Below are 22,788 nucleotides of genomic sequence, written 5' to 3'. Positions count from 1 at the left end.
AGTTGGGATCTCTGGTGGTTTAAGCTTGAGTGGAGAAGATGAGCAAATATGATCTTAAGCAGCAGATATCACTTCCCTTTTATACCGGATGCAAAGGGGGCAAAAGGGTAACTTAGGCTAAGTTCAAACAGGTGGCTTTGTGAGCATTTACTTTATAGATGTCGGCTGCTGAGGGGGATGAGTCACTCAGGTGTTTAATGCAATAGTGGTTAGGCGGCATGGTGCTGTCGAGGTCCAATGAGTCATAAAGACTTTTGGGTTGGAGTAAGTATGACTTTGATCATAAATTTAATGTGATGGCAATCAATTGTTGGCGGGGGACTTGAGGATGCATCGCCTTCCGACTCGCCTTGTTGGAGACCGACAAATATCGCCTTTCTGGTCGGCTTTGTAAGTTGTCGATTTGGATGAGTTGAGTGTTGTGAGTTCGAATGGTAGGCTGAGTGAGGATGTTGTTGGCCTTCTTGTTTTGATGATGATTTACAAACAATTTATATCTAATATTGTTTGTCTAGTGTTTGTGTTTTATATTTATTCTAGATAAACAATATGTTGGAGGATGGATGGAATAGAGCTTCAACGATCATATCCAATGGAGAGGATGGATGGAATAGAGCTTCAACGATCATATCCAATGGAGGTTGGCGGAATAGTGGAGTGAAGCCTTTCAATTCAAAGTTAAAGATCAAGTTCAAGCTTCATTCGCGAGATTACCAAGTCAAGCATATTAAAGACCAATCAAGCTTGGGTAAATTAGTTTAGGGCTTATATTATGTGTGTTAATACTTCAAGGTCAATATCACACACACACACACACGTTTGGTTTGGATTATTTTATATCTTTTATCAAGTTTATAAATCTATTGGAAAGTTTTCAAAACTTTGTTTAAACTCATTTTGTCAAGATCAAGCTTTTACAAGTCCATACTTATGTGATTTTACAAAATAATGAGATTCCACAATTGGGAAATGCAAATTGGAAAATTCTTTTTTGTAACATGTTCAAAATCACATTTTCAAACATTTCCTAAAGTTTTATCAAGTTTGAAATTGATTTGTTATGTTTAATTGAATTTACAAAATCATGTTTTTCGTTCGTGCATGTTCGTGCATGTTTTACAAAACAGATGAGTTTTCATAAATGAAAAGTGATATTCAAGAAATTCTTTCTTTGACATATTTATCTACATGTTTAGAAACTTCCCTCAAAATTTTACTATTTTTGGAGTTGATTTACTATGCCCAATTGATTTTACAATATCGTGTATGTCAGCAGATTTTCAGAAACTGTATATCTGTGTTAAAACATTTATTTCTCTCAACTGGAAAATTATTTTTCATAAATTATTTCTCTAACATGTCATTCTACATGTCTAAAACTTTTCCACAAAATTTCATAATTTTTGGAGCTGATTTACTATTTTTAATTAATTTTACAAACCTAATACACAGTGCTACAGTACCCGCGGTCGACCGCCACGATCGACCGCCAAACTCTCTGGAAGTTACTCAGCTTTGCATATGCCTCACGGTCGACCGCGAGAACGTCACGGTCGACCGCCGTGCTGTCTTTTCCATCCTAACGGCTATTTTCTTGCAGCCGTTGGTTGGGGCTTTTTGGTCTTTTGTTTGGGGTTTTTGGTTGAGGTCTTGGGAGGCTATAAATACCCCCATTGACCTCAGTTCTTACACCTATCCAAGAAGTTTTTAAACAAGTTTTAAAAGAGTTTAAGTCTGGTTTTAAGTTTGGTTTAAAGGCTGTTTGGTTTTTTTTTACAAAGAGGAGCTTACATCAGTTGTTGAGGAGTTCATCTTCAACATTTCATCATCCTCTCTTTGTATTTATAGAGAAGTTTTCTAACTCTTTTCTCTAGCAATTTTATTATTGATTTTCATATTCTTATTATTGCTAGTTTACTATTTGAGTTAGATTTGATTTCACTCATTGTTTACACACACCCACATTAAGCTTATTGTATTTTTATACATAGTATATTTGGGTTGGTGAGAGTTGTAACAATTGAGTGTGAGCTTTCATTGTGTTCTCATCCATATTAGAGAACAATCATTTGTTATATTGTGCTTATTGTGAGGATCACTTGTAATACACTTATACACCGAGAGAAGTGTGTGGTGAGAGTCGGGGATCGTCCCAAGAGGAGTGGCGTCGGTTGACCAACCTAGGGAGAGGTGATATCCGAGTAATTGAGGGAGACACGTCTAGGTCCAACACTTGTGAGGGTGTAGAGTGGGATTGCATAGTGATTATTTGTGAGAGTTTTCGGTGAACTTGTAAACCGAGTGTGTAGAAGTTCCGGCTTCCAAACCGGATTGTGATAGTGGATTTCTCCCCGGGAGTGGGGAGCGGAGACGTAGGATGGAATGTCCGAAGTCCGTGATCATTTGAGTGTGTTTGAGTTTGTCATTAGCGCATTTGCTTATGCATTTATCTTATATCACCATTGCCTATTACTCTTGTATATTTTGCCCTATCACTTTTATAGTTTGATTATATCACCCTTGTGCTAGTTTATATATCCTTAGATATATTTTTATCATATAGGATATATCTCATTGTTCATATTACTTATCCTAGCTCACATATCATGTTGTATTTTATACTTGCTAGGATAACTCATTAATTAGTTTTAATTGGCATAAAATCGGATTAGATTAGCATAAGACCCTAATCACCCCCCCCTCTAGGGTTTAACAGATGTTTCTCATCTCGAATTTTAGATCAGATCGACAAGCACCGTCTTTCTAGTCGGCCTCGTAAGTTATTGGTCTGACCGGAGACATGTTTGGAAAAGCTTGCGCTTATGCTGCATGAGTTGTCCTACTTTAGAATGAGCTTGGACAGAAGGTTAATAGTCATGGGACATGTGTCGACTCTAGAGAGAGGATTAACACGGGTTATTTGCGAGATATAACACCAGCCCTTTTCATTCGAACGTGGCTAGGAGTTTGAGTGAAATTTGAATAATCGATGATTGGTATCTCTGAGGTGCATTTATGAAGAATATGATGGGTCGCTGTTGGTGTGACATGCTGGTGTTATTGGCGAATCTGTGCGGGCATCACCTTGTTTCTTGGGCATAGATAGTGTGTCAACTGATGGGCAGCGTGTCGGTTCCTGAGCGGGATGTGAAAGCACCCTAGAGGAGGGTGAATAGAGTTTATGCTAATCTAATCTGATATTTATATTAATTAAAAACTAATTAATAATATCCTAGCAATTATGATATACAACAAGATATATGAGCAAGGATAAGCAATATAAATAAGAGTGATATAAACATGCAACAATGGCAATATGAAAATATACACGAATAAATGCGTCAAAGCCAAACTCAAACACAAGTAAATGATCACGGAGTTCGGTCCTTACGACCTACGTCTCCGCTCCCTACTCCCGGGGAGAATCCACTACACAATGGGGTTTTTGACGCTCACCCGAAAAACGTTTACACCATACAATATCGGTTTTCAACGCTCACCGATCAATGTTCATAATTACTCACAATGCAACTACACAAATACCACTTCAAGTGTTGGCCTCTCACATATCTCCCTCAAGTGCTCGGAATTACTACCTCTCACTAGGCTTTACTACCGAAACCACTCCTCTTAGAACCCAACCACGTCTCTCACCTCTACACTCCTCTTGGTGTATTTGTGCGATACAATGTGACCTCGCAAATGAAAGCTCAAACACAAATAATTTGTTCTCTAAACAAGGTGAGAACTCAATTAAGCTCAACTTAATATTACAATATCTCACAACCCAAATATACTATATATGAAAATACTAAAAGCTCAAGCGGGTGTGTGTAACAAAGAGAATAAATCAAAACTAAACTCAAATATGAAATCTAGCTTAATAACAATGATAATCAAACAAGTATATAAATGTAAAGCTAGAGTTTGAGTTTAGAAAACTTCTCCAATGAATAAATAAGAGAGAGATGAGATGAAGCTCAAACACCAAAGGATGATCTCTTCTAGCTCTTGTGAAAATTTCTTCACAAACCAAACAAACACTAAAACAAACTTAAACAAATCTTAAACTCTTGTAAACTTATTTTAAACCTTTTTTTCTGGTAGTTGAAAATAGTTATGGCAAAGGGGTATATATAGGATGAAAACCAAAGCCCAAAAACCAAGAAAAACCAGCAAAAAGATAAAAAAACAGAAAGCTAGAAAAACTAGCTGTTACAGGCGTCAGTCGACTGATATTGTTCATCAGTCGATTGATGAGCTGACCGTTACAAGCAGCTCATAGCACATCAGTCGACTCAAAACCTCATCAGTCGACTGATAAACTCATCAGTCGAGTGATAGTTCATCAGTCGCAAAAACAAAAACTTTTGGTAATTCCAGGCGAGTTCATCAGTCGACTGATCCCTTGCATCAGTCGACTGATAACACAATATCAATCTGTTTTGAATAGTAAATCTGATTTTTAAACCCCTTTTTAAAATAGCAAATAAATTCTAAAAAATGTAAAACTTTAAAAATGTTTATAAACATGATAATGAACATGTTTGAAAAAAAATCAATTTGCACTTCTCAATTGTGAAAACTTATCATTTTACAAAATAAGTCAAAATATAAAATGTCAATACACATGTTTTTGATATTTTGACTTAAACTAAAGTTTGAAAACTTTTGTATGCCTTTATAGACTTTATAAACACAGTATTTTCTTAAAAATGAAGTTTTGCATAATATATGCATTTTACTAAAACCAAAATGATAAATATGAAACATGTATGTATTTATATAGATAAGTATATTTGTTTCATATTTAAACTTGAAAGTTATAAAATCAAAACGTGTATGTGTGTATAAGATTAATCTCTAAGTATTAACACACAAGTATAAACCCTAAACTAATTTACTCAAGCTATCTTGATCTTCAATTAAGCTCGTTTTGGTAAACTTTACGGATGAAACTTGATATTGGATATTTGACTTGAATTGTATTGCTTCACACACCTATTCCTTCCATCCTCTAAAGGATATGATCGTGAAAGCTCTAGCCCATCCATCCTCCAACTTCGATATTTGTGTAGATTACCTAATAGAATAAATACAAGCACTCGACACACAATGTTAGGAATTATTTGTAAACATCAAAACAAGATTAGGGAGTAGGCTCATAACCATGATGCTAACAATCTCCCCCTTTTTGATGATGACAAACAATCTACACAAAGAGTATATAAAAATATGCATGATATCAAATGAATATATAATTTGTAATGCTCATGCATGAAAAAACCAAAGTAATATATACTCACAATATACATGTTTCTCTCCCTTTGTCAACATCAAAATGAGGACAAACAATATGATTAAGAAGAGAGTGAAAGCTTCCCCTAACAAAATGCATAAGTGAGTATAAACAAAAATAAGGAAAGACTTCCCTATCAAAAAAGCCATATAGAATATATGCAATAATGATTAAGGCAAACATATGTGAGCAAGAATGGATGTAAAGTATGCTAAACACAACTCACATACAAAGATGGACCAAGTGAACACATATACATGAGTCATGAAGAGAGAGTGTCATAAGAGTCTAAAATATAAATAAATAAATAAATAAATAAATAAATAAATAAAAGAGAGGTAATTAATGCTTCTCTGTTGAGTTCTCCATTTCTCCATGCAATCTCACGGCTCAGGCAACCCAACAGTCACGAAGAGCAGCTCTCTCTCAATCGAGAAATCGTCCATCAGCTCTCGTTCATCGTTCATCGTTCTTCAGCTCTCGTTCATCGGGAAATCGTCCAGCAGCTCTCGTTCAGCGTTCTTCAGCTCTGTCGTTCATCGTCCAGCAGCTATCGTTCGTTGTCTAGCAGCTCTCGTTCAGCGTTTTTCAGCTCTCTCGATCATCGTCCAGCAGCTGGCTGTTAAACATTTTATGGAGATTTAAATGGAGAGCTTGAATTCAGGTGTGCAGGGTCTAGTTGTTTTGATTGTAATGGATCTAGATTCAGTATTTAAATACTTAGTCATATGATTTATTATATAGGAGCTTACACGCTTAAACATTTTATGGATATTTAAATGGAGAGTTTGAATTCAGTTGAACACGTTATAGTTGTTAATCTAGATTAACTGCATTGAATCGAGATTCATTGTTATAGATTGCAGTGTTTTTCATAATTTATCCACTTGTTTACTGCAGTGAATCTGGATTCAATGCAGTGAATCGAGATTCACTACAGATTAATTAGCAATGATATGAATTCAATGCACTGAATCTAGATCCACTCCAGTGAATCTCGATTCATTGCGATGAATCTCGATTGTGTTTTTCATAATTTATTCACTTGTTTACTGCAGTGAATCGAGATTCACTACAGATTAATTAGCAATGATATGAATTCAATGCAGTGAATCTAGATCCACTCCAGTGAATCTAGATTCATTGCGATGAATCCCGATTCAGTATATCAAAACTTAGTCATATGACTTATTATCTAGGAGTTTATATTCGTGAACATTTTATGTCAATTTAATTGGAGAGCTTGAATTCAGTTGAACAAGTTCTAGTTGTGCAGGGAATGCAATGATCTTCATAATGTATTCCCATGTTTTCTTTAGTGAATGTGGATTCAATTCATTGAATCCAGATTCACGAAAGAAAATATGGGAATTCACTGTTAATATACATAAACCATATATGGTTTAATTAGTGAATCGAGATTCACTGCATTGAATTTAACCATATAAACCATATGTACTCAAATTAGTGAATCGAGATTCACTCCAGTGAATCCAGATTCATTGCGATGAATCCAGATTCAGTATATAAAAACATAGCCATATTATTTATGTTCTTTTATTTTCAGTTGTAGGCAGTAATGAACAAGTTAAGGAACCACATGTTATAAATGCATCGGACAGTGATTTTTTGGAAGATGGAATGGACGAAGTTAGCTCGATTCCTTTTGAATCACCAGGTGGTGGTATGTATTGGAAACCTCGGGTTGAAGCCGAATTTAAACCTTATCTAAACCAAAGCTTCCGATCACTAGAGGATGGTATAGAGTTTTACCGAGAGTATGGACGTAAAAGTGGGTTTGAGATCAGACGGCATACAGAGAAGAAACATGAGGACGGTACAGTTCTTCTTAAACACATTGTTTGCAGTAGAGCTGGCAGCAATGAATCAAAGATGGATGTTGATTTTGATGATTTTAGTAGCAGTTCGAAAAAGAGAAGGAGAACTGTATCTAGTAGATGTGGTTGCAAAGCTAAAGTCGTGTTTAAGTTTGATGGTTTGAAAGGATATAATGTTCTCTCATTTGTTGAAGAGCATTCTCATTTTTTGGTCTCCGGTAGTGGGAAACAATTTTTGAAGTCAAATAGAGTTCTCGGTCTCGCACATAAGAAACTTGTATTTGATGGAGCAAAAGCCAACATGGGGCCTAACAAAACATATAACTTTGCTAAGGAGTTGTGTGGAAGTTATTCTAATGTTGGTGCTACCTGTACCGAGTTTAAAAATTGGAGTAGGGATGTGAAGCTTTATATTGGTGATCGAGATGCTCAAATGATCATCGAGAAGTTCACGGATAAGAAGGAGATGAGTGATGGATTTTTCTATGATTATGCAGTTGATGAAGGCGGTCGATTAACTCGCATCTTTTGGGCAGATGTTATTGGGCGAAGAAATTACGATGTATTTGGAGATGTGATATCATTTGACTCTACATATTCCACAAACAAGTAAGATTTTATAGTTAATCTCTTACTATTTTCAATATTGTAATTATATATCATAGTGAATCTTATATTTTTTGTATGTGATACAATAGGTACAACATGAAGTTTGTTCCATTTACTGGTCTCGACAATTATAAGAAGTGTGTTGTATTTGCAGCAGGATTGATAGCTAAAGAGGACATTGATAACTATGTCTGGATTTTTGAGGTATTCATGAAATGCATGATTCGCGAGCCAAAGTGTATTGTTACAGATCAGTGCCCTACCATGAAGCAAGCTATACCAACCGTCTTTACAGAAGCACGTCACCGTTTGTGCATGTGGCACATCATGAAGAAATTTAACCAAAAGGTAATGAATCCCACATATAAATATAATGAATCCTCATTAGACAAATACTGAATCTTTCGTTATATATTTATATTGTAGTTGGCAAAATGCATTTCGAAGATGGATGATTTCAAGAGGAAGATCAATGCACTGATTTGGAGTATAGATATAGATCCAGCAACATTTGAAGTCGGTTGGAAAGATGTTATGAAAGAATATAAGCTTGAAAGTAATGAATGGTTGTGTGAACTGTATAACATTCGGGAGTCATGGATTCCAGCCTATTATGCTGATGATCCAATGGCCGGTTTATTGCGGACTACATCAATATCAGAGAGTGAGAACAGTTTCTTTGACAAATTCAACCGTAGATCTGACACATTGACAGAATTTTATCTCCGATACGAGAGTGCTATGGAGAAGCAAAGGCATACAAACGCAAGATTAAACTATGAAGGAACAAAGTCGATGCCAAGAATGGACACGCCATTGTTATTGGAGAGGGATGCAGCAGAGTTGTACACTCGAACAATGTTTTATGAGGTACAGAAAGAGATAATGTCATCCTGTTATGATATGAGCATCGACAGTATATCAGAAGAAGATGTTGTGAAGATTTTTTCCTTAAAGGACAAAAAGAGACATGGAAAAATATTTGAGGTAAAACTTAATAATGGAGATTGAAACAATAAAAATTGAATCCAGATTCAATGCAGTGAATCGCGATTCAATGAAGTGAATCTCGATTCACACCACTGAATCGAGATTCAGTGACCATTTCATTCGCTTGTCATTTTCTTTTTTTATTCGGTGCTAATATACATTGTTTTTTGAATTTTAGGTGAAACACGCTTACTTGAACAATGACGTGCAATGTACGTGTAGGCTGTTTGAGAAAATAGGTATAGTATGTAGACATGGTTTTTTTGCACTGAACCAAGCTGATGTAACAAAAATACCAAGACATCTTGTTGTGAACCGATGGACAAAAGGTGCTGAGATGAGGCATTCATTGCAGTTCAAGGAAATATCAGAACAGTGCAATGCAATTGAAGTTACAAATCGCAAGTTGAATGACATATGGTATGATTTCCAATCCTGTGTGAGTTTGGCAGGTTTAGATGGTGAGAGACTTGACTACCTGGAAGGGAAGTTGAAGGAGTTGAAGCACAGTTTGCGTGAATCTAGTTGGAAATCTGACACACAGAACAAAAATGATGTAATGGAGTTTTTTGTTGGCTCAAAAATACCAGCGGAAGTGATCGTTAAACCTCCCATTGAAGGTAGAAACAAGGGGTGTGGACGGAGAATTGTTGGTGATTATGAGAAATCACTTACTCAACGAAAAAAGAAGGTGCCAAGGCTGTGTAATATGTGCAAAATAATCGATTTCCATGACGCACAGACATGCCCATTAAAGAAAACAGTACAACAAAGTGATGTTTAATTTAGTTGTTATATTTCATTTCAGAAATAAAACTATGACAAAGCTATTCTCATAAAGCAGTTTTTACATAGAAAAGCAGTTCAACACAAACTAGAGTATTCCATAACATTAAGTGACAATGTACTCAATAACTGTAAACTTCAACATTGAAAATTATGCTGATTTCAGAATATCATTTTCTTTGAGATCTTGTGATCTTCCTCGTCTCTTTTTTGAATTTGGCAGTTTCAGCATGGTGCAGTTGGGCTTTCCTGATGACTTCTTTGGCCAATTCATTTGTTGGTTCAGTAAGAATTTGGCAACAGTATATAGACCTCAGTCTATGTAGCTGATTTTTTAATCGCTCCTGTCCATATGAATAAAAGTTCAGTTCAAGATTCAGTAGCTAATTGATGTGCTTTATATTCTAAATTTTATTAATTCAAAAAGACTAAATGTAAATTATCAACACATTATTAGTTTAAACACTTACACCCTCTCTATGAAAACCAGAGTTCCAATTTGCTGTACCACCGCCCATGTAGGTCTCCATATGTCTCATGACAAAAATACCACAATCAAATTTGTTTTCGGCCGTTCTCCACTCCATCTCAAGTCTGTCAGGCGTTAATGTATTTATTTCACTCGCCTTGTGATGTTTTTTGTCTGCCAAATATCTCACAAAATTCTGGTGCTGTTTAATCAAAATTAATCAGTGTCACATAATAAATCCAAATTATTATACAGTAATGTTTAATGTAATATACAATTTGTTTTGGTTGTTTATATGGAAACAGTATTAATGACATTGAATCACGATTCATTGGATCTAGCTCGCTAGAATTTAATAGAGTTAGTTCACCTGGACTTACTCTAATGAATCTGGATTCATATTAGTGAATCTGGATTCATTAGAATTAACTATAGGTAGTGGATCGTGATTATGTGATGTGAACACAGATTAACTAGCTATATTGAATCGAGATTCATAGTAAGATGAGAATCCAGATTCACTAACTCTAGTGATCAAAGTTTGAGATTACTAGTTATAGCTAGTGGATCGTGATTACGTGATGTGAACACATATTTACTAGCGCTAATCTGGAATTATCTGACTCTAGAGTTAGCTAATATGGATCGTGATTACGTGATGTGAACACAGATCAAAGTTTCAAGATTCACTAATTATAGTGATCGAGATTCACTAGAGTTAGCTAATCTGGAATTATCTGACTCTAGTGAATTCCAGATTCACTATAGTGAATCTGGATTCACTATATTGAATCTGGATTCACTACAGTGAATCTGGATGAATCCAGATTTACTATATTGAATCTGGATTCACTTATTACTGTATTTTGCCAGTTAATGTTTAAAGAACATACGTAAGGTGGAAAAAACATACCAAACCCTCAGGACGACCTTGGTATTTTTCCTTGTAGTCTGGGCAGTTTTTGCTATTGTCAATCAGCTCCATACTTGGATTCTTTAGCCCATAGCATACAATGTAGAAATGCTCAAACGCATTTATGGGGAAGAAGACCTATTTGTTGTGAAATTTAATCAGAGATTTTACAGATATAGTTAAAATTGGGCTAAAGAATAAAAACATTGTCTTCGAATCTTTACCATATCAATCTCATTAAACTTCATATGTGGATACAGAGCAAGTTGCTCATCCATCCGTGAAGCAAACCGACTGTATCTCAATTCATCATTGGCCTCATCTGTGTGATGAATGTTGCAAAACTGTACAACATAAAACTGGTTAAATAATATGTTACTCAAGTGTTATTTTAAATAAAATAAAGGAAGATACGTACGGTTGTCTCAACATTGCAGAAGAATCTAAGTGGAGAATTTTCAGACTTCATTTTTTCTCTGCTGTTCAAAATATAGGACCAAATGCTGATTAAATTTGCCTCAATGTCCTCAGAAGGAAGGAAAGTCTTGAAAGCAGGTAAGAAACATTCAATTTGTCTCCACTTAAAAACCATTTCACTGAAAAACAGTAACAATATTCAATTTAATAAAGGGACAAAATACCATTTCACTGAAAAAACAGCAACAATAGCGAGTCTCACACCTAATAATAAAATATCAAATAAGTGTTCAGAACTCACAAATTCTCTTCTTCAGCGGTATCATCACCTGAATGCCTTACTTCTCTATGTACCCAATTCCATATGATGCTTTCCAGCTGACTTTGCCTAGCAGTAATCTGAGATACCCTCTGCACCCATGGTGACCGAAGAGACGTTGCAGGCTTTACCATCCTCTTTTCTTTCCCCCTTCCCGCATGTCCCTTATTTTCGGCCACCTGAACTTTCTTACCTTTACATTCATTAACTGCAGCAGCATCTTCAGATTGTTTATCAGTTCTTTGTACAGATTCATTAATGATTTCAGATTCACAAGCTTTAGCAATCTGAACAACATCAACCATTTCCACTGATTCAGTCTGAGTATCTTGTGTCAGCCCAAGAGAAAAACTAGGTTCTTCAGTCTGTGGGGTACTACATTCGCTGATCTTCCGTCTCACTGGTCTGTCATCCTTTTTCATGCTAACAGACTCTATAATCTTATCAACTTCTTGAATAAACTTTGGGGAGACTTGTGTTTGTGGTATCTCAGCTGATATTGGATCAACAGCAGGGGAACCATGCATATCTCTACTCACCTTGGTGTTCACATTAGGGGGATCATCAACAATGTTTCCCACAGCTGTTTCATCGTCACAGGTACTTACACGATGTCCCCACCCCTGAACAAGTACATTTGAAACTCTCTGTTGAATCTGAAAGAGCTCATTGTCATTGGGGAACAGCTTTCTCATTGTCTGACACTCAGCATCAAATATATTTTTTGCAGATTCCAGCTCTGCAGCTCTCCGTTGAACCCTCTCAATACAATCCTGCATTTTGAATATCACAGACATTGGTCACCATAAATTATTAACATGGCGATAGACAAGATTCGATAGTTTAAAATTACATTCAATGTATTTGAATCAAGATTCAGTAGTACTGAATCCAGATTCATTCCAGTTTCACTTCAATGAATCGAGATTCAGTAATAGTGATTCACTGCAGTGAATCTCGTTTCACTCAAGTGAATCGAGGAGTTTAAAGTAGAGTGCATATTGCAGAATCCAGACAACCAGAGTTAATCGTTCACAAATGTAAAAAGATGTTTAGTACATTAACCTTTTTCATCTTTTTCCTTCCTTTTGTCATCTGTTCATTGTCTTCATCCCTACTACGCTTTGATGTTTCGTCAGCTGCAGGATTATTTGGGGGGTTCACGAGGTCATCGTCAGTGTTGGAGCTCACATATCTTTTTTTCACAAGCTTCTCCAGTGAGGAAAATAATATAATTAGATCAAATTATCCATCATTGAATACACAAAAAAAATTAAAATTTTTTAGTACACCAACCTTTTTCTTCTTCATTCTTTTTGGGGTCTGTTCATTGTCTTCATCCCTTGTACGCTTTAATGTTTCCTCACTGTCAGGATTATTTGGGGGGTTGATGAAGTCATCGTCACTGGTTTGCATGGTCACAACCCGTGTTGTCTTCTGTTGAGGTATAGGTGTTACCTCAACCATCTCAACACATGCTTTTTTTTATTCTTGAACTAGATCGTAGACCTGCTAAACCGATGACATTTCATTTTTTAATGATAACAGACTTTGTATAATGCATGGCAAGCATGAAGGTTTAATCACATTATTGAATATAGATATTATAATCCATATCGCAATTCATTGTTACATTTTTTCAGTGTCTCGTCACTCAACACAACAAGGAAAAACTGATCATCGTTACAGTTTAATTTCACTGTTAGTATACATAAACCATCACATTAGTGAATCGAGATTCTCTATGTTTGAGTGAATACAAATTGACTCCACTAAGTAGCTATTCACTTGAGTGAATAGAGATACATCCAATGAATCGCGATTCACTCTAGTGAATCTCGATTCATTACAGTGAATCTCGGTTCACTACAGTGAATCTCGATTCACTGCATTGAATCTCGTTTCACTCAAGTGAATCGAGGAGTTTAAAGTAGAGTGCATATTGCAGAATCCAGACAACCAGAGTTAATCGTTCACAAATGTAAAAATATGTTTAGTACATTAACCTTTTTCATCTTTTTCCTTCCTCTTGTCATCTGTTCATTATCTTCATCCCTACTACGCTTTGATGTTTCGTCAGCTGCAGGATTATTTGGGGGGTTCACGAGGTCATCGTCAGTGTTGGAGCTCACATATCTTTTTTTCACAAGCTTCTCCAGTGAGGAAAATAATATAATTAGATCAAATTATCCATCATTGAATACACAAAAAAAATTAAAATTTTTTAGTACACCAACCTTTTTCTTCTTCATTCTTTTTGGGGTCTGTTCATTGTCTTCATCCCTTGTACGCTTTAATGTTTCCTCACTGTCAGGATTATTTGGGGGGTTGATGAAGTCATCGTCACTGCTTTGCATGGTCATAACCCGTGTTGTCTTCTGTTGAGGTATAGGTGTAAATACCTAAACCATCTCAACACATGCTTTTTTTTATTCTTGAACTAGATCGTAGACCTGCTAAACCGATGACATTTCATTTTTTAATGATAACAGACTTTGCATAATGCATGGCAAGCATGAAGGTTTAATCACATTATTGAATATAGATATTATAATCCATATCGCAATTCACTTCAGTGAATAGCGATTCGCTGAAATGAATATCGTTTAACTGCACTAAATCGCGATTCACGTGAGTGAATATCAATTCACTCCATTGAATCGTTGCAGTCAATAGTGTTTCATTGTAGTGAATCGAGATACACTTTAAGTGAATCTAGATTCACTTTAGTGAATCGAGATTTACTTAAGTGAATCTACATTAACTACAGTGAATCAAGATTCAACCAAATGTATTGAGATTTATCAAAGTGAATCCAAATTCAACAAATTGTATCGAGCTTCAGCAAATTGAATCCATATTCTATGATATGAAACCAACTCCATGACATACCATACATTCTTTTAGTGTCTCGTCACTCAACACAACAAGGAAAAACTGATCATCGTTACAGTTTAATTTCACTGTTAGTATACATAAACCATATAATTAGTGAATCGAGATTCTCTATGTTTGAGTGAATACAAATTGACTCCACTAAGTAGCTATTCACTTTAGTGAATAGAGATACATCCAATGAATCGCGATTCACTCTAGTGAATCTCGATTCAATGCAGTGAATCTCGATTCACTGCAGTGAATCGAGGAGATTAAAGTAGAGTGCATATTGCAGAATCCAGACAACCAGAATTAATCGTTACCCATTTAGAACAAATGAAAACATTTTGCAATATTAAGAAAAACTTAGTTTGTTTTTAACAAGATAAAGGCAAATGTAAAAAATAAAAACCCTAAACTAGAACATGCATCGGTAACATATTATGGGAAAGCTAAAAAAATAAAATAAAAAAGTATTCAACAACATGCAAGTGATTCATGTCTAAATTACGAACCTTTCCCCACTGAATCTATGAAAAATTTTCAAACTTTGATAAAAAAATTACATTTTTAATACGAGGGTTTGAATCGTTTTACCCGTTCTTGAAGACGAGGGTTTTGGAGTCTCTGTGTTGTTTTTCTTCATCTCCATAGTCGAAGTCTTGCTGGTCGCCTTCGTTCGATTTGTAATTAGATGTTGAAAGTAACCTAAGTGTTGAGAAATCGACGGAATGTGAATAGTTAAATCTGCCATAAAAATAAAAATAAAAAAGTAAGTGGACCTGACCCCTTGAATCATGACTATATCAGCTATTCTGATATTTAAATTCGATATTGACCCCTTGAATCATGACTATATCAGCTATTCTGATATTTAAATTCGATATATATTAAATTGTAGAAAGTGGTTTTTTTATTTCCTTAGACCACACAAGACAAAAATTTGTTGATGTTCAATATTTTTTATTTTATCTTCTTGTTATGTTAATGGATACTCCATAGGAAAAAATCGCTATTCTTTTCCGATACATATAAAAAAAGTATATTCTATTATTTCGAAAATCTATTTTTCAATATCTTTCCTTGATTTCAGAATCCGATATTGTTTTGTTCCAGCAATACAATAGAGAACGAATGCGAGAAAGGAAAGGGGTTTTCATTTCCAGTCTACCATTATTTAATATTTAATTTAGGGGCAGGGAAAAAGGAATTTTCTTTTTTTTGTTTGACTCGTTAATAGATATACTCTGGAATATGAGTCAGAGGACAATTCAGGGTTCAAATGTTTATATAGTAAGAACTGTTGGCCTTCTTATTTTGATGATGATTTAATAAATAATTTATATCTAATATTGTTTGTCTAGTGTTTGTATTTTATTATTTATTATAGACAAACAATATGTTGGAGGATGGATGAAATTGCATTTTCACGATCATATCCAATGGAAGTTGGCGGAATTATGGTATGAAGCATATGCAATTCAAATTGAAGATCCAAGTTCTAGCTTCATCCGTAAGTGTACCAAGTCAAGCTTATTGAAGATTAAGATTGCTTGGGTAACATTTAGTTTAGGTGTTATATTATGTGTGTTGGTACTTTAAGCCCAATATCATATACACACACATTATATTGGTTTCTTTGTATATATATATAGTTATATATATATACATAAGTTAAGTTTTGGTTTCTATGTATATTTAGTTATATATATACATACATGGTTTTGAGTTTTCAAGTTTTAATATGAAATAATTGAATATAATTAGAAAACATATTTTTGTTTCATACTTACATGCATATATATGATTTCATCAATATCAATTTTATTTAGTTCAATGAAATCATATATTAGTGCATTATATGTGTATTTTGATAAAACACTATATTTATTGTTTATAGACTTCATAACAATAGTTTACATCTTTCTTCAAGTCTATAAAATTATTTTGTATTGTTTCAAAACATGGTTAAGCTAAAATGTCAAAACTTATATGTTCATATTTCAAAATTATTTTGTATGTGTTTGTGCTTATGGATCATCTATGTGTGCCTTATAATGCATTCTATATGTGGTTTGATCAAGTTCTACAAAAAAAGTTCTATTTATTTGATCAAACATCGTTTTTGGATATAAACTTTGAGTTATGATTTCTTTTGGTTGATTTGTTTTTATTTGAAAACTTTTTGCATGATTCTCATGCTCTTCTTCTTTTGATTTGATAAATCCATACATTGTTATGATTTATTTTGAAAATATTCATTCTTGATTTTGTTTCCTTATCCCCCTACATATAAGCAAAGTATTTTCCTTCATGGATCCTCCTTCATAAACATTTTTTTAATGATGCCTTTTTGGATCCTCATTTCATCTCTTTGAGGCAAGTATGATAAATGTTTGGTTTGTATATATACATCTTGAAATCTTTGTGACACCCTTCATGATGTTATATATACACATGTGCTCTTATTGTTCTTTTGCATGTGAGTTGTTTAGCAAATTTTTGCTTGCTCACATGTTTTGCCATGATCTTTATTGCATTCACTCCATATGGTATTTTGATAGGGGGAGCAATCCCCATATATATATTTTTTTATATACTCACACATGCATATTGATAGGGGGAGCTTTCGCTCTCTTAATTCTTTTAGTTCCCCTTTTTGATATTGTCAAAGGGGGAGAAACATTGTGAGTATACATTTCCTTGTTTATATGCATGTGAATTATAATTTATATATTCATTTTCTTTTATGCATATATCTTTTTTGTAAATTATTTGTCATCATCAAAAAGGGGAATATTGTTGGCCTTCTTATTTTGATGATGATTTAACAAACAATTTATATCTAATATTGTTTGTCTACTGTTTGTATTTTGTTATTTATTGTAGACAAACAATATGTTAGAGGATGGATGGAATTGCGCTTTCACGATCATATCCAATGGAGGTTGGCGGAATTGTGATATGAAGCCTATGCAATTCAAATTGAAGATCCAAGTTCTAGCTTCATCCGTAAGTGTACCAAGTCAAGCTTATTGAAGATCAAGATTGCTTGGGTAACATTTAGTTTAGGTGTTATATTATATGTGTTGGTACTTTAAGCTCAATATCATATACACACACATTATATTGGTTTATTTGTATATATATAGTTATATATATAACATAAGTTAAGTTTTGGTTTCTATATATATTTAGTTATATATATACATACATAGTTTTGAGTTTTCAAGTTTTAATATGAAACAATTGAATATAATTAGAAAACATATTTTTGTTTCATACTTACATGCATATATATGATTTCATCAATATCAATTTTATTTAGTTCAATGAAATCATGTTTTAGTGCATTATATGTGTATTTTGATAAAATACTATATTCATTATTTATAGACTTCATAACAATAGTTTACATCTTTCTTCAAGTCTATAAAATCATTTTGTATTGTTTCAAAACATGGTTAAGCTAAAATGTCAAAACTCATATGTTCATATTTTCATGTTTTGGACTATTTTATAAAATAATGATATTTTTCATTTGGGAGGTCCTTTTTGAAAACCGATTTTTGTAGCATGTGTATTATCATGTCTACAATAATTTCTCAAAGTTTATATTTTTTGAAATTTATTTGATATTTTTAAACAATATTTTAAAATCAGAAAACTATTTATAAACCTGGAATTTCATATGTCAGTTTGTGGTCGACCGCCACGGTCGACCGCCCTTGAGTCCAAAGACTCAATATGCTTTTTAGTGGCTCATATTTTTAAACAATATTTTAAAATCAGAAAACTATTTATAAACCTGGAATTTCATATGTCAGCTTTTTAGTGGCTCACGGTCGACCGTGGCGGTCGACCAGATGAAGTCCAGAAAGTTTTGCGGTCGACCGCCACGGTCAACCGGATGTCTTTTCAGAACCCAGTTTTGCTTTTCTGTTGCTCACGGTTGACCGCGAGTTTTTCACGGTCGACTGTCGATTGCCCAACGGCTATATTGGGTACAGAATCAGATTTCTGATTCGTTAGGGGTTTTGGTCTTTTGTTTGGGGTTTTTGCTGTTGGTTTTTCTTCCTATATAAACCCCTCAAACCCCTTCTACCAGCAACCATCCAGGAAATGTTTTAACAAAGTTTTAACAAGGGTTTAAGTGTTGTTTAAGTTTGTTTAAGAAGCTTTTAAGTATTTAAGAGTTTGAGTTTGTGAAATCAATTTCACAAGAGCTTGAGGAGAACGTCTATTAGTGTTTGAGCATCCAACTACTCTCCCTCGATCTCTTGATCTATTGAGAAGTTTTCTAAACTCCTTTTCTAGCTTTATATCTATTTGTTTGATTATCATTTTATTAAAGCTAGTTTTATATTGAGTTTAGATTTGTTTAATCTCTTTGCTTACACACACAACAATTGAGCTTATTGTATTTGCATACATTGTATAATTGGGTTGTGGGGAGTTGTAACAATTGAGAGTGAGCTTCATTGTGTTCTCATCCATATTTGAGAACAATCATTTGTTATATTGTGAGATTGTAAAGTTTTCGGTGAGCTAGAAAACCGAGTGTGAGGTGTAGACGTTGATCGGTGAGCGTTGAAAACCGACAGTGTGAGAGTGTGAATTGTTAAGTTTTCAGTGAACTAGAAAACTGAGTGTGAGGTGTGGATGTTGATCGGTGAGCGTTGAAAACCGACATTTTGAGGTGTAAACGTTATTCGGGTTAGTGTAGAAAACCCGGTTGTGATAGTAGATTTTTCCCCGGGAGTGGGGAGCCGAGACGTAGGACAGAAGGTCAGAACTTCGTGATCATATCGTTTGTTTGTGATTGCATTGGTGCATCTTTCTTATGCTCATATCTTATATCGCCTTTGTATATTGCTTGTTATTTATATTGCCCACTATCTAGTTTGTATATTGCTTGTTATTTATATTGCCCACTATCTAGTTTAGATTGTTTACCTTTGTGTTCATTGTATATCCTCGCATATATCTCATAGTATATATCATTGCTAGGATATTGCTCTTTGTTCATATTGATTATTCTTGCTCATAACATATTGTATATCTATCTTGTAAGAATAATATTTGAATTAGTTTTAATTAGCATAAAATCAGATTAGATTAGCATAAGACCCTAATCACCCCCCTCTAGGGTCTAACAAGAACTAGTCGAATCGAACTCATGATTATATATATATATATATATATATATATATATATATATATATATAGAGAGAGAGATAGTGAGGTACTTTTAATGGGTTGTATTGTTTTGGATTTTTTTTCAAACTCATGTTTTTGGAAATTTGCTCTGTTAATCATTACATATTATGAGTTTATTGGTTTTGATTTAAACGAGAGGTTTATAATGAACATCCCCCGATTGTATCAATCTCTTACTTTCAAATCATATTTATCGGGTTCAAAAAGTCTCTCCTAATAAATCTCATGTGTGATCAATTATGAAATGTTTGATTCATGATTTCCTTATCTTTTGATGTGTGCTTAAATATTAACCATTTGAAAAAAATTGGATTTTTATTTGGACTTTCATGATTATCATGATTTTCATGGTTCTCATGATTTGTCTTCATTTAAAAATATCCTTTCATGATTTTCCTTCATTTGATATTATGATTTACTCATGGATTCTCATGATTTTATTTCATGGATTTTTATAATCTTCCTTCATTTATATATATATATATATATATATATATATTGACACACACACACACGCACACGCACATACACACACGTAATAAATATTAAAATAAGATTAGCACAAATATGAGAATAAGGAACTTTGACTCTAGGCGATTAAGCCTCTAATCAAGAGCATCAAGCTCTGATACCAATTGAAAGTACCTTAGAGGGGGGTGAATAGGATTTATACTAATCTAATCTGATATTTATGCCAATTAAAAACTAATTAATAATATCCTAGCAATTATGATATACAACAAGATATATGAGCAATGATATGCAATATAAACAAGGGCGATATAAACATGCAACAATGGTGATATGAAAATATACAAGCATAAATACTCCAAAGCCAAACTCAAACACAAAAAAATGATTACGGAGTTCGGTCCTTCCGACCTACGTCTCCGCTCCCCACTCTCGAGGAGAATTCACTACACAACCGGGTTTTCGACGCTTACACAAAAAATGTTTACACCATACAATATTAGTTTTCAACGCTCACCGATCAACGTTCATAATTACTCACAATGCAACTACACAAATACCACCTCAAGTGTTAGCCTCTCACATATCTCTCTCAAGTGCTCAGAATTACTATCTCTCACTAGGCTTTACTACCAACATCACTCCTCTTAGGACCCGACCACGTCTCTCACCTCTGCACTCCTCTTGGTGTATTTTTGTAATACAATATGATCTTACAAATGAAAGCTCAAATACAAATAATTTATTCTCTAAATAATGTAAGAACTCAATTAAGCCCAACTCAATATTATAATCTCTCACAACCCAAATATACTATGTATGAAAATACTAAAAGCTCAAGTGAGTGTGTGAAACAAAAAGAATAAATCAAAACTAAACTCAAATATGAAATCTAGCTTAATAACAATGATAATCAAACAAGTATATAAATATAAAACTAGAGTTTGAGTTTAGAAAACTTATCCAATGAATAAACAAGAGAGAGATGAGATGAAGCTCAAACACCAAAGGATGATCTCTTCTAGCTCTTGTGAAAATTTCTTCACAAGAGAGAGATGAGATGAAGCTCAAACACCAAAGGATGATCTCTTCTAGCTCTTGTGAAAATTTCTTCACAAACCAAACAAACACTAAAACAAAAACACCAAAGGATGATCTCTTCTAGCTCTTGTGAAAATTTCTTCACAAACCAAACAAACACTAAAACAAAATTAAACAAATCTTAAACTCTTGTAAACTTGTTTTAAACCTTTCTTTTTGGTAGTTGAAAATAGTTTATGGCAAAGGGGTATATATAGGATGAAAACCAAAGCCGAAAACCAAGAAAAACCAACAAAAAGACAAAAAAACAGAAAGCTAGAAAAACTAGTCGTTACAGGTGTCAGTCGATTGATACTGTTCACCAGTCGACTGATGAGCTGACCATTACAAACAGCTCACAGCACATCAGTCGACTAAAGACCTCATTAGTCGGCTGAAGACCTCATCAGTCTACTGATAAACTCATCAGTCGACTGATAGTTCATCAGTCGCAAAAACAAAAACTTTTGGTAATTCCAGGCGAGTTCATTAGTCGAGTGATAGTAAATCTGATTTTTAAACCCCTTTTAAAAATAGCAAATAAATTCTAAAAAATATAAAACTTCGGGAAGTGTTTATAAACATGATAATGAACATGTTTGAAAAAGAAATTTTTAATTTTTACTTCCCAATTGTGAAAACTTATCATTTTACAAAATAAGTCAAAATATAAAATGTCAATGTACTTGTTTTTTATATTTTAACTTAAACTAAAGTTCGAAAACTTTTGTATTGCTTTATAGACTTTATAAAAGATATACAATATTATCATCATGTCTATAATCCAAAAACACAGTATTTTCTCAAAAACCAAAATGATAAATATGAAACGTGTATGTATTTATATAGATAAGTATATTTATTTCATATTTAAACTTGAAAGGTATAAAATCAAAACGTGTATGTATGTATAAGATTGAGCTCTAAGTATTAACACACAAGTATAAACCATAAACTAATTTACCCAAGCTATCTTGATCTTCAATTAAGCTAGTCTTGGTAAACTTTACGGATGAAGCTTGATATTGGATATTTGACTTGAATTGTATTGCTTCACACCACTATTCCTTCCATCCTTCAAAGGATATGATCATGAAAGCTCTAGTCCATCCATCCTCCAACTTCAATATTTGTGTAAATTACCTAACAAAACAAATACAAGCACTCGACGCACAATGTTAGGAATTGTTTGTAATCATCAAAACAAGATTAAGGAGTAGGCTCATAACCATGAGGCTAATAGGATGTTCAATTTCTGAGGCCAATCTCAGTCGTTCGCTAATAATTGAGTCGATCGCTCTAATCTCGGAAAACAAGATTAAGGAGTAGGCTCATAACCATGAGGCTAATAGGATGTTCAATTTCTGAGGCCAATCTCAGTCGTTCGCTAATAATTGAGTCGATCGCTCTAATCTCGGACCATGAGGCTAATAGGATGTTCAATTTCTGAGGCCAATCTCAGTCGTTCGCTAATAATTGAGTCGATCGCTCTAATCTCGG

At 34.0% G+C, this 22,788-nt stretch overlaps 2 protein-coding genes across 2 annotated transcripts; one reads left to right on the top strand and one right to left on the bottom strand.

Annotated features, from left to right (window-relative positions):
• LOC109835439 (protein FAR1-RELATED SEQUENCE 5-like) lies at window positions 5,945-9,520 on the top strand. Its single transcript, XM_020403420.1, has 5 exons — window positions 5,945-5,963; window positions 6,867-7,746; window positions 7,836-8,094; window positions 8,173-8,733; window positions 8,915-9,520. The coding sequence occupies exons 1-5, from the start codon at window positions 5,945-5,947 to the stop codon at window positions 9,518-9,520; spliced, it is 2,325 nt and encodes a 774-aa protein (XP_020259009.1).
• On the bottom strand, window positions 9,627-11,213 carry LOC109832389. The gene is made up of 4 exons (XM_020399769.1): window positions 11,129-11,213; window positions 10,905-11,042; window positions 9,993-10,193; window positions 9,627-9,866 (listed from the first exon to the last, which is right to left on the bottom strand). Exons 1-4 carry the CDS (start codon window positions 11,180-11,182, stop codon window positions 9,693-9,695), a joined length of 567 nt encoding a protein of 188 aa, XP_020255358.1. The 5' UTR covers window positions 11,183-11,213; the 3' UTR covers window positions 9,627-9,692.

This window comes from Asparagus officinalis, chromosome 3 (assembly GCF_001876935.1).
Source record: "Asparagus officinalis chromosome 3, Aspof.V1, whole genome shotgun sequence".
In the NCBI taxonomy this organism is placed as follows: Eukaryota; Viridiplantae; Streptophyta; class Magnoliopsida; order Asparagales; family Asparagaceae; genus Asparagus; species Asparagus officinalis.
Note: the sequence above shows the minus strand (reverse complement) of the source record. Positions and strands in the feature narration are given on the sequence as shown.